This window comes from Mus pahari, chromosome 2 (assembly GCF_900095145.1).
Source record: "Mus pahari chromosome 2, PAHARI_EIJ_v1.1, whole genome shotgun sequence".
Taxonomy (NCBI): domain Eukaryota; kingdom Metazoa; phylum Chordata; class Mammalia; order Rodentia; family Muridae; genus Mus; species Mus pahari.
In genome coordinates this window covers 160,744,488-160,756,975 of record NC_034591.1, presented here as the reverse complement: position 1 = coordinate 160,756,975, position 12,488 = coordinate 160,744,488, and the positions used below count along the sequence as shown (strand labels likewise).

The following is a 12,488-nucleotide window of genomic DNA, read 5'->3' as shown; positions in this document are numbered from 1 at the left end:
TGAGGTCCCATTTGTCAATTCTCGATTTTACAGCACAAGCCATTGCTGTTCTGTTAAGGAATTTTTTCCCTGTGCTAATATCTTCGAGGCTTTTCCCCACTTTCTCCTCTATCAATTTCAGTGTCTCTGGTTTTATATGGAGGTCTTTGATCCACTTAGACTTGAGCTTTGTACAAGGAGATGAGAATGGGTCAATTCTCATTCTTCTACATGATAGCCGCCAGTTGTGCCAGCACCATTTGTTGAAAATCCTGTCATTTTTCCACTGGATGGTTTTAGCTCGAAGGACCAGTTTCTTAACAATGCAATCTATGGGAACTGAGTTACATACCCTATTCTAACCATTTCTCTTGATGCTGACTCTGGGATCATTACATCTGTGGTACTGAAAGCCTTCTGGAACCCCAGTGCATGCTTCATCACAGTGGATAAAAGAGCCCCATTCTTATCTGAATTGCAGCAACGATCAGCTAGCTGTCTCTTTCCCTGTAATCACAGTGGCTGCTCACGTCTGCTAAGCACTATCTTGCATGGTCACTGTATACTGAGGAATGGGGCTGGGGGTAGGGAGGGGAAGTGTGCTATACTGTGGTATCACCTACATGCATGATGGAATAATTAATGTGGTATAATGCATGGAATATAATAAAAAACGTGATGGTATTCTGTAAATCTTCTCATACTATCAGAGTGGATGGGTGAGGGGACACTAACTTCTCCAATTCTCAGAGCGTCAGAGGCTGAACCTGAGATGTACTGAGATGTGTAAATATCTCAGTAAAATATATGTGCTGATGTATGGTTTTCAGCCTTTTGGCGTTATGGATCCGATTTGCTTTGAGCCCTCAGTACTGTTCCCCCTCCCTGGTAGCATATTGTATATGTTTTGGTGAGAAAAAATGGCGTCCTTTTAAAGGTTTAATGTTTTTCTCTCAGGCTCATTAATCACACAAAGAAACTGATGGAGAAAGAAGAAAAGCTGTGTATTAAAATCCTGCAGACTTTAAGGGAGATGCTGGAGAAAAAAGACAGCTTCATGGAAGAGGTAATTCTCTTAGATTTTAGTATTTGAAAATATTTTTTTTTTAAGCATTTGAAATAAAGTAAAATTTCCAGAATATCGTATCTATGGATTGCAACGTGCCAGTGTGCAAGCACTTCTTATTGGTTGAATAACACCTGGGTGTTATTCTTATTAGCCAGGTTATTGCAGTTTTATGGCGCTTACCTTCATGGTTGGTGTTTAGCTCAGAATGTGGCAGACCGAACATTTCTCTCATTCACTGTGCTGTAATCTGTCTCAGAAGTGTGCGTCCTCTTCTTGGATGGAGTCTTGGGCTGAAAGGCCTCCTTTGTCGTCCTGGGAATTGAACCCAGGCCCTGTGCTTGCAAGTGCTTGACTACCAAGCTGTGCCCCTGAATCTCCAAGTGACCTTGTGAGGGGATGGGTGATTGAGGTGCATTGTCTAGCACCAGCTTGTAGAGAGTGTCTGTATATGCTGGCATGTGTTTTTAAATGATAATCACATGTTTATGTTATTTTTGATATATTAATGCCAAGTATTGTAAGATAATACTGTCATTTTAAATAAAGGGAATGGTTGGTTTCTATTCTCAGCTGTATTAGTGAATGCACTGTTCATAGTCATAGAAATATCACCATATAGATTGTCAGTCATTCATTAAAATCGAGCTCAGGTGCTCATTAAGTGGTAGCTAGCAGCATTTTGATAACCACAGAGATAAGCGTAAATGTGAAACAAGCATTTTGAGAAGTTTTTCCTTCTTTTTTTCCCTTTTCTGTTTCAAAGCTAGTTACCTATTCTTTTTGGCTAACCATCAAGCAAATTTTGTACAGAAGTGGCTCAGCATATTTGTAGGGTATTTCCAAAAACGCTAATTGTTTGGTATTTTAAAACGGTGAAGGTTTAATTTTTGTTACTGGATACGTGTGCTTTTTAGGTCCAGAAAGTCTGCTGGGATTGGATTTTCTTTTCCTTTTGCACATCCTGAAAATAAAATAAAATAAAAAAATGAATGGAATGGAAAGTTGGTAGTCAGTAGGAAGGACTTTGCTCCAAAGTCCTGCATTAGAAGGGGATGGCAACATGACTCTGCTTAAAGTTCTTGTCACATAAGGGTCAGTATCCAAGTTCAGCTCCCAGAACCAAGGTGAAAAGCCAGAATGAGGGCAAACACGTGTGATCCTAGAGCTGGGGAAGCGGAGGACCCTGGGCTCCTGAGGTAACTAACCTGGCCTAGTGGGTGAGTTCCAGACCAAGGAGAGAGAGTCTGGAGACAGGAACAGCAGCAAGGTTGCACACACATACACACACATACACGCACATACACACACCCTGTTAGAGTTAAGTATTTACGTTACTAATCAAAATGCCCTCTGCTTTAGTTCCACTGTCTGAACTATATCTGGGCAACAAATCATTAAAATGAATGTTGTCAGTGTCGTTCTAGCAACTGTTTTTTGTTTTTGTTTTTGTTTTTGGTTTTTTTGACATAAGATTGAAGAAAACCTTACAGACTTCAGTGTAAGTTATGGGTCTCCTTAGGGTTTGCAGCTGCTCTCACGTGACCCCTCAGTGTGGTACTGCCTATTAGCTGATTTCTCCGGTGCCCTAGGTCCCCGAGCAGAATAATTGGGTTAACATAGTTTCTCTGATGAGCCTTCCAGATTGACACAAGGGATCGATTCTGAATGCTCTAATGGAAAGAAGGACGGACATGGGGATCCTGCTCTCAGTAGGCAAGAGAGTTATAGTGTCTTCCAAGTGCTCGATCTGAAATTAGCCATTCATTCTCCCTACCTGCTCCTGCTCACTGAAGTTGTCCAGCCTCCCCCTCTCCCTTTCTCCCTCCCTCCTTATCTCACTCTCTGTCTCCCTTCTTTCTTTCCTTTCTTCTGTCTAGAAAACACTAGTGGTTTACATGCATTCAAACCTGCATGCACTTACTCATGCCTACCACACACACTGAAGTAATAGTAAGGACAGTAAGAATGGCATGTGGAGGCTGGAAAGATGTTTCTGGTTAAGAATACTGACCACTCTCCCAGATGACCCAGGTTCCTTTCCCAGCACTCCCCTGACAGCTCACACTGTGTGAACTGCAGGAGACCTGACATTGTTTTCTGGCTTCTGAGGGCACCAGGCACACACATATTCAAAGACACACATACAGACAAAACAACCATGCAAACATCTAAAAAAGAAAGAAAGAAAAGAAAAGAAAAGAAAAGAAAAGAAAAGAAAAGAAAAGAAAAGAATGTGACACCTGCCCTGGTTTTATGATAAAACACTGACCCAAAAGGAACCTGGGTGAAGAAAGGGTCACCATCCACCACTGAGAAATGCCAAGGCCAGAGCCGGAAACTGCAGTAGAGAACACAGAGGGATGCTATCTACTGTTTTTCTCCCGCTGGCTTTCACAGCTAGCTACCTTTGTTACATAGCCTTGTCTGCTTGCCTAGGGATGGTATCAACTATACTGGCCTTCCATGTCAATTAGAAATTAAGAAAATGCCCTAAAGATGCCCACAGGCTGTTCTGGTGGAGGGAATTCTTCCGTCAAGGGTCTCCCTTCCCAGGTGTGCCAAGTTGACAGCCAGGATCGGCCATCAGAGCACTTCAGACAAGCAGAGAATCAGATAAACCTCTACAAAACCAATAAACAGGTGTGTGTGCACGCGCGTGCGTGCATGTGTGTGTGTGTGTGTGTGTGTAAATGTGCAAGGGAACATTGGCAGAGGGATTAGTGAGTGCCAGAGTTCTTATCTTGCTAATTACCATGTGAGACTCTTAGCTTTAAGTCAGCTTCTGGGTGCTTTAGAAGCAGGTGACTCCCTGTTCCCAGGGAACAGCATGGAAGAGTTCAAGCGCCTGCCTCCAGACAGCACCTGGTGCCCCCTTGTGTCCACAGGTGACTCAAGCCTGTGTGAACTGGTGCTGGGTAGCAGGCTGGGCAGAGCGACTATTCTGCCAGTCACTGGGGGTTGTAGGAAAAGCCTGGGTTTTAGTAGTGGGACAACAGGCAGTGTTTCATGATTGTCTTAATTCCCTGTTCACTCGCACCTTACTGTCTTAAAATGGTACAAACTCACCATCGTTCAGATTTTGAGGTTAAAGGTTAAAATCAGATCAACGTGTCAGCAGAGGTGTACTCCATCTGGAGGCTGTGGGGCCATGTTTATTTCCTAGTCCTGTGTGTTTCTTGAAGCCTCCTGCATGCCTTGGCTCATGTACCCTGTCTTAGGGTTTCTGTTGCTGTGAAGAGACACCATGACCATGGCAACTCTTATAAAGGATAACATTTAATTGGGGCTGGCTTACAGGTTCTGAGGTTCAGTCTTTTAGCATCATGGCAAGAAGCATGGCAGCATGCAGACAGACATGGCACTGGAACAGCAGCCAAGAGCTCTATATCTGGCAGCAGGAGAGAGAGAGAGAGAGAGAGAGAGAGAGAGAGAGAGAGAGAGAGAGAGAGAGAGAGAGTTAGTTCCTGGCTTGAACATTTGAAACCCCAAGCCTGCACCCAGTGACACACTTCCTCTAACAAGGCCACATCTCTTAATGCTAGTTCCTAAACTTTAAAATATGAGCCTATGGTGGCCATTCTCATTCAAACTACCACAGGCTCTGCTGTCTTCAAAGCCCATTCATGAAAGCCTTCCCAATCGCTCTCCTTTCTCTCTCTTCTGGTTCCTTCTCCCTCCTTGAATGGGCCATCCTTCTATGTGAGACTTGTCTCCCTCTTAGCAGACCTCTGGTTCCATGGGAACAACTTAACCATCTGGTGTAACTCCTGCCCCTTGCTGAGATCTTTAACTTAATCTCACCTTTATCTGTAAAGTGGCCCAGTCACAGGTTCTTTAACTAGAGATGTCTCAAGTCGTGGGCATGTTTGGACTGGGCATTTATCTAGCCTACCACAATAACATGCCTGTGCACACACTGGTGTTGCTCAGGAGGACCACACATCTTTCTTTTGTGTGTTGAATGGTTTGTAGGTTCAAATCTGAGTGGAGACTTCTTTGAGATGGTCAGGGGCCAGAAAGAGCCCCTTAGACTTGGGTGTGGTGTGGTGTGGGGTAGATGTGCAGTGTCAAGTCAGGAGCCAAAATGCAGAGTCTGGAGTGCACACAGCTCTCTTCTCTCTCTTCATTACCAGGGAGACAGCAATGCTGCCTGTGAACCCAGGGGAGTATTAAATAAAACAATGTGCATAATGGATTAAGAAACAGGGCTGATGGATGCTAAGCTAGTTACTGTTGCCTTTGAAACCCAATTCTGAAAACTGAACTATAGTTATCATGCAGTTCAGAACATCAAAATGATTGTCAAATGAACTAAAAACACTGGTGGCTTTTATAAATGTCTTCTGTTCAGTTGCTGGGGCTTGTGGGGCTATCGACGCGGTGAGTTTGGTCTAATCGCTACCGGAAATACCTGAAGTTGTTCACACCTTGGTGGTGCTCTCTCTCGCTTCAGAATCTGAGACTGTAACTCCCTCTGCCCGGCTTGAGTCCTAAATCGTTAGAGGTCTAGGACTGGAAGGTCACAATGAAAATGTTGCCTGTGCTCAGAGACTGACCACCAGCCGTCATCTTCACAAGGCTGCTGACATGGTAACTCAGAGAAAGCCACAGGCCCAAACCAAAGCCAAGGACAGAGGCAAGAAACAGGAAAACCAACTCACTCAGATGAATGGCAGCGGTGATCATTTCTACCTCAGTCTGACTTTTCCACAACACTCTACATGATCACTTTAGCTTCAGTTTGTTCTGTTTGTTTGGTTGGTTGGTTGGTTAACTAACTAATTAATTAATTAGATCCAGGGGCTTACTTTGTACTCTGGCACTCTGGCTGTGCTGGAACTCCATATGTAGACCTGCTAGCCTGGAATCTACAGAGGTCTGCCTGCTTCTGTCTCTGCCCTCCAGGTGCTGACCTTAAAGATAACGGGCCAGCACACCCAGCCTGGCTCTCTTTCATAACCATCGTGGCATTTATAGTGTTGGTGTTTGTCTGACTTTGGACCTTGCTCTAGGATTCCTTAAGGACAATCCCTTTGGTGTGTGCTGCCAGTTTAAAGAAACTAAGACCCTGTCCAGGGTGAGACAGGCTTGTCACCTAAGCTGCACCCCTGCATCCCCCCTGAGAGCTGAGATCCCACAAAGTCCTGAACCCCCCCCCACCTCCCCTTGTCTCTACCCACATACCACACCCTGTTGGGCTTCTTGAGGGCAGACTTGATCTTCACTGAGGAGCGTCCAGTGTTTAGCACTTTGCTGTGCACACAGCCACTGCTCAGCAATGGCCTTCCCACAGGCCTTATCACTGTAAGGATGGCAGTAGCCTTTGCTGTTCTTGCAGAGGAGTGGATGCTTGAAGAGTCACTTGAAATCCTGCTTTGCATATCCTTGTGCCCCTACAGGAGGCAGGTTTCTCACACCTCACACACCTGCAAAGTCAGACCAGCTGCCCAGACCTTTAGCACAGGAGGCCAGGGGAGGAGCGGTCCCAGATATAGCAAGTGTTTAGTGAGGTGTTGTAGCGGGCACCCACTGTGTGGTCTGCAAAGCAGAAAGGAAGATGGAATGGTGTCATACCCCAGACCCTGTGCTAGGATCAGTGGGAGCTCAGCTGAGAGAACAAATGTGGTTCTGAAGAACTGCCAGGAGGAGGGCCCAGCCTTGAGGGGAGCCTGGGAAGAATGTGCTAGAGACTCATGGCCTTGGGAAGACACACCTGGAGGCTTTGAGCCTAGAGGAATTCCTGTATAAAGCCAGGGCTGGCTGCAGCATCCCTAAGTGCCGACCCCAACAGTGTCAGAACCCCACAGCAGGACATGGGGTAGATCTGGTGGTGCAACTGTTTGGAGAAGGAACAGGCAGTCTGAAGGGTGCACAGGGCATCTCATCGGCTTGATCTGTTCCAGGATGGGACCTCTCAGCCAAGTGAACTGGCACCGAAAGAAACCACATTACTTTGTTCTCACCTTGTTGTTACTTTGTTCTCACCTTGTTGTTACTTGCATCTAGAAGGCCTGTCAGCTAGGTAACATGCTATCTGCATCCACTCAGATGTAGAGGCTTGCAGAGCCTCAGTCTCCTAATCTTCCTTTTAAGACTGAAAAGAAAAGCAAAGGGGGAAAGCCTTTCAGTAAGTGGCTTGTGCCTCTAAGCCAGCAGATTGTGAACACAACTCCCGGTTTCTCCTGCTTCTTTCTACTGTGCTACATTGTGAGTCAGGAATTAAGTAATGCTGCTCTACCAAATGCTGCTTACATTCCATCTCATTCTGTCAAGCTCTGGCTGCAGACCCATTTTTCTGCCCCCGTCTTTATTTATTACCACAGGTAGTTCAGATAAAGGGTGGTACAAGAAAACTAAAGGATGTCCCAGAAAACTAAAGCTAGCCCAAGATAAAGTGATTACCACAAAATTCCAGTCTCTCCACAGTACTGAAATTCCAATTTATCCATCAGTCTGCAGGCACAAGTTCTTCCGGGAGGCTTTTGTTTACAGCTGGACACAGATTCTTCTCAAGAATTTTCATTTACACTGTAATTCATTTAAGCCATGTAATAATCAAATCACAGAGAAATCACCACAGAGAAGTTAACAGATGTGTCAGAGTTGACACAGCAAAGCGCAGTGGAGTCAGGACAAATTCCAGCCCATGTAGCTACAGAGTCTACAGTGAGAGTCTATGTTCCTGTGTGGGGCTGTTTCTCATTGCACTGAGACATCAGCCACAGAGCTGTAGGAGTGCTGCACATGGCTGCGGAGGGAGAGAGGGCTTTTTGTTAAAGCAGTGCAGACCACAGACCACATTTCATCTGTGTTTAACGGTTTTTGAACATCTACCACGTACTGAGTCCTTCAGCATAGCATCGGTTTGGTTCCTGCCTGTTCCACCTGGAGCCCAAGACTCTGAAGCCTTTCTGGCTACTTCCTCCTTCAAGCAAAACAACACCCTCAGTTTGAATGTTTGCAGATTGTCCAATAGAGTTGGAGGTTCAGTTTTTCACAGTTGTTAGCTTTTGTCTGAATTATTAATTATAATTCAAACCTCAGACTCCACTCCTTATATAAGCACAGCCTGGGAAAGCAAAAGAAATGTGTAAATGTGTTAGGCACATAGCAAGGTCGCTTGGTATGAAGAGCCCAGGGTAATGTATCTAGTGAGACCTTGGAATGATTTGGATGAGAGAGAGAGAGAGAGAGAGAGAGAGAGAGAGAGAGAGAGAGAGAGAGAGAGAGAGAGAGAAACAGACTGACAGAGAGGGGTTAAGGGTACTACAGAAATGATTTCCATTTGAGGCATCAAGCCCACTCACTTCACATTCTCTTGCCCTGGCAGAGAGTATCGTCAAGTGGGGCAGGTGGGGAGAGTTCTTGGTCCCATAGCAAGCAATAATCCCATATTGTCAGTGTGGGATTGCTTTAGCAATATACCAACTTCTAGGGTGCATGTAGCCATTGATTTATGGAAAGCATATTTTGTGACCTACAGAGAATTGGTCGTCTTTTAGGTGGAGTCAGACAAGAATTCTGCCTCCCAGGCTCAGTGTCTTATTTCTGAAAGGGACAGCCCTGATAGAAATTCCACTCTGCTCTTCCTAGTCAGCGAACAGTTCTCAAACCCTGTAGAGCCACCCTCCCTGGGGTGGGGGCAACCTTTGTTTCCCACAGGCTTTTCTCCCCGTATCCCAAGTTCCTCTTCTCTCCCTCTGCAACCTGCGTCCTTTCCCTTTCCCTGGGAGAGCTCTCTTCCCCAGGCCCAATGTTTTCTCAGCTCTTCATTGGATAGCCGCTTGCTTCTCCCTCATCCTTGGGGTCAGGAGCGGAGTGTGTGTGTGTGTGTGTGTGTGTGTGTGTGCGCGAGCGCGCGCGCGCGCACTTCTCCACTGCTCCCTCAGGGCTGATTCCTGCCCTATTTTTGAGATCCTAGCATTTTGTGGGGTGGAGGCTTTGACTACCTCATCCTGACACCTGCCAGTATTCCCTCTCTCCCCTCCCTCCATCCAGCCAACCCTTAGGCATATCTAGTGCCATAGGCGACACCCACTAGTAACAGGGGCTTTCCTTCCATACCACCCTGCTGTTAATACTCTAGCCTCTCAGCTCTCAACCTTTGCCCCCTCAGTGACCTCTCTGCACCATCACCCTTCTTGAGAATCCCCTGGGAGTTCACACCTCTAGGGGCTACTGACTATGCAGCTGCTAATCTGGGCATCCCAACACCCGGACCTCCACCCTGCTGTCCACTCCCTTTGCTTTCAGCTGTGCCCCGATTGGCCATCCCTAGATGTAATCAGGGCTTCAGATCCCTCTCACTTCCCACCCACTCAGCTCGCTCATCCTAGTGTATATTGTATTAGTCTCAGAGTTAATAGTCCACTGGTGAGCAGCTGAGGCAGGAGACTAGCCATGTGTTGGAATCTTGTTGACAAAACGTGAGGCAAGAGATGTGAGGTGGGCTACAAGGACAAAATGCCAAGCTTTCCCCTTCACAGCATCGCCCTGCACAGCATCGGCAGACGGACTCTTTCAGATGAAGTCATTTGGCTGGCTTTCCATCCATGTTTCACCTAGACGTGCCTGCCACCTCTTTCTGCATAGAGCCAGAATTTTGAAAGTTCCCTTTCAAGACAGCTTTTGCTCGGTTGTGAACGTGGGCACTGTGTGATCTCCAAGAGTGAAGTGGCTGAGGGATCCTGAGGCTGAGAACATATGGGTGACAGACTGCTTCTCCTCAGTGTCTGCGCCTCCTAACGAGACATCTGCTAGGCTCTCCCGCCTCAGAGCATATGCTGTGGCTTGCCAATTGTTTTCATAAATATTAATCTCTGAGATCTCAACTGACAGACAGCTTGTTCTCTTGGGTTCTTTTCTTATTTTCACACTCCATGTTTGAATGATTCTGCCGCCTTACAGTGAAAACTTTTTTTTTTTAAAAAAAAATACAAAGTTTATATTTTCAAAAAGGGGGCTATAGAATGTTTAAAGACAAAGCATGACTTTCCCCTTTACATTGGGATTTTCCTTCTTTCATAGTTTTAACTGAACATGTTGTCTTGCATTGGTTTGTGGAAGCATGTGAGTCACTTCATCCTTTATGAGTACCTCAGGAAGGCATTGAGTGATTGGTTGGTTGAGGTAATTATTCTGCCCTCCTCTGAAAGGATAAATGCATATGTCTTAGTCCAAAAGTATGAATTTTAAACTTGAATCCTGATTATGGGCTGTGAATAGTTCAGATGGTCTATTTATTGTGTGTTGTGGTTTGTGAACCGTCACCACAGACTGTGTGCTTGAATCAGTGCTCTCCAGCAGGTGGTGCTCATGAGCGAGGTGAGGGAAATGAGGTCGCATCTCATTGGTGGAAATGATTCTTCAGGGCGGGGCCTTGAGATTTGATAGTCTGGCCCCATCTCTTGTCCCCTGTTTGTGACTACAGACACCACGTGACCAGATGCCTTCCACTCCTGACAATGCCTTCTGGTCCCCTTTCCTTCAAGTTACTTCTTGTCAGCTCGCAGCAAAAGGAAAAGTAACTAAAATATACATTAGATTAATAAGAAATTTCCAATCAATGAGATAACTGCATAAGCCTGTATCGCGATCAGCATGCCCGCCGCCTGCACTGTTATTTTATGGCGGTTGGCAGCTGTATTGAGCATATGTAGCTCTGCAGTCTCTCTGCCGCTCAGAGGAAGATTTTAAGCTACACGCTGCTGAGTTTCGGTTTGTTTTTTATCGTGTGGCACTCCTCGCTTACTTAACTGTTTTCTCTAGAGGCCAGTGTTCAGAGCATTTTAAATGGTCACGATTATTGCAAAATAATAAAATCATTTTAATCTCAAGGAGGGAAGGTATCCCATCCACATAAGTGCTTGATCTGAAGTCTGTCAGGGAGTTGGCATCTTGTGTGATGCTGAGGATAAGAAACAGCAGTTGACAAAATTTGAAGGAATGCTGTGTGGTCCTATTACTGGGTTAGACAGTCTCCTTAGTTAGCCACCTCCTAGGCACTGGACTCAGCCGGTTGTCTTTTTCCAGGGCATATTTAAGAGCTCCCCTCCCCCAATGTGTGTCAGGGCATGAATGTGTGGAGGTAAGAGGACAACCTCTGCTGTGGTCAGTTCACCTTGTTGCAGGCGGGGTCTCTGTGTTGTGCTGTGTTCCTACTTAGCTTTCATGGCCAACTAGATACATCCCAGGGTCATCTAAGTTAATACATTCAGGGAATCACTACCATCAAACTGGCCTGAGGGCATTTTTATTGCTAATTGATTTAGGAGGACCAGCCTACCATGGGCAGTGCCATCCCTAGGCAGAAGGGTCCTAGACTGTCCAAAGAAGGTACCTGAGCAGGATCGAGAGAGAAACAAGTCGACAGTAACTCCATAGTTTCCGCTTCGGTTTTTACCTCAAGTTCCTGACCTGACTTCATTCACTGGTGTCCTGTGACCTGGAAGTGTAAGCTGAAATAAGCCCTTCCTCCCCATAAGTTCTTTAGTCAGAGTAACAGAGAACCAAGCCAAGGCAGCTGGTGTGCTAAATGTGCCAGCTACTCTGGCCCTGAGCTTCTGGGGACTCTGCTGTGTGCACCCCTATCCCTGGTGTAGGATGCTGGGATTTCAGGCATTGTGCCACCACACCCAGCTTTACACGCGTTCTGGGGATCTGAACTCAGGGCCTTCTGCTTGCACCCTGAGCCCTTCACCCTCTGAGCCATCTCCTCAGCTCGAGGGGAGATCTTCATGAGCGATTTGAGCTCTCGTTCATCTCTTCACTCCTTCATTCTTGATTTTAAAGGTAGAACACCACAATAGAGGGAGATAGCCTGTATGCACAGTAGCTCAGGGTATACATGATGGTATCAGATTCCTTCTGTTCTGTGTGGAATCATGTGACCTTCTGCTTAGAGAAGGGTTGCTGTGTCCTGCTGTCTTTAAAGCCCATGCTGGGGTTAGGGCCTCACTCTGCTCTGAGCCAGACTGGTAACCTCTTTTCCCTTTCTTCTGTTTTCTGGCAGTCAAGCAGTGTCCCTGTGGTGTTTGCATGCCAGCGGATGCTCATCAGTCTTGTTCTCTGGAAAGAGCACCCTGGTGGCTCTTACGGAGAAAGAGGGGTGTCACGCGCACTGGAGGCCACACCATGGTTGACTCGGATGCTGAGGGAATGAATGCTCCACACCAGAGGGTCCACTCCACCTCAGCTAGCCAGCCCACAGGCTGGGAGGATGGGTGGGTTAACTGGTGTCCCCAGTTGTGTGGTATTGGACAGTTGCTTGGTGCTTGTATGTGCAGGAATGAAACAGTCCCGTGCATAATAATTCATAGCATGTGTCATACAGACCTGCAGGAGGAGGGGCCTGGATAACGAAGATTTATTTTCTCAGAGTTCTAGAAATCTAAGGAGAAGACATTGATAAAATGGCTTTTTCTGAGGATCACGGAGTAGA

The 12,488-nt window shown here is 46.2% G+C and overlaps 1 protein-coding gene across 2 annotated transcripts in view; it reads left to right on the top strand.

Annotated features, from left to right (window-relative positions):
• Itpr2 (inositol 1,4,5-trisphosphate receptor type 2) overlaps window positions 1-12,488 on the top strand; it is a 397,058-nt gene that overhangs the window by 214,638 nt on the left and 169,932 nt on the right. For both annotated transcript variants that reach the window (XM_021191683.2, XM_029533962.1), the window contains one exon: window positions 937-1,045. In XM_021191683.2, coding sequence (XP_021047342.1) covers window positions 937-1,045 — 109 coding nt within the window. The remainder of the gene's footprint in view (window positions 1-936; window positions 1,046-12,488) is intronic.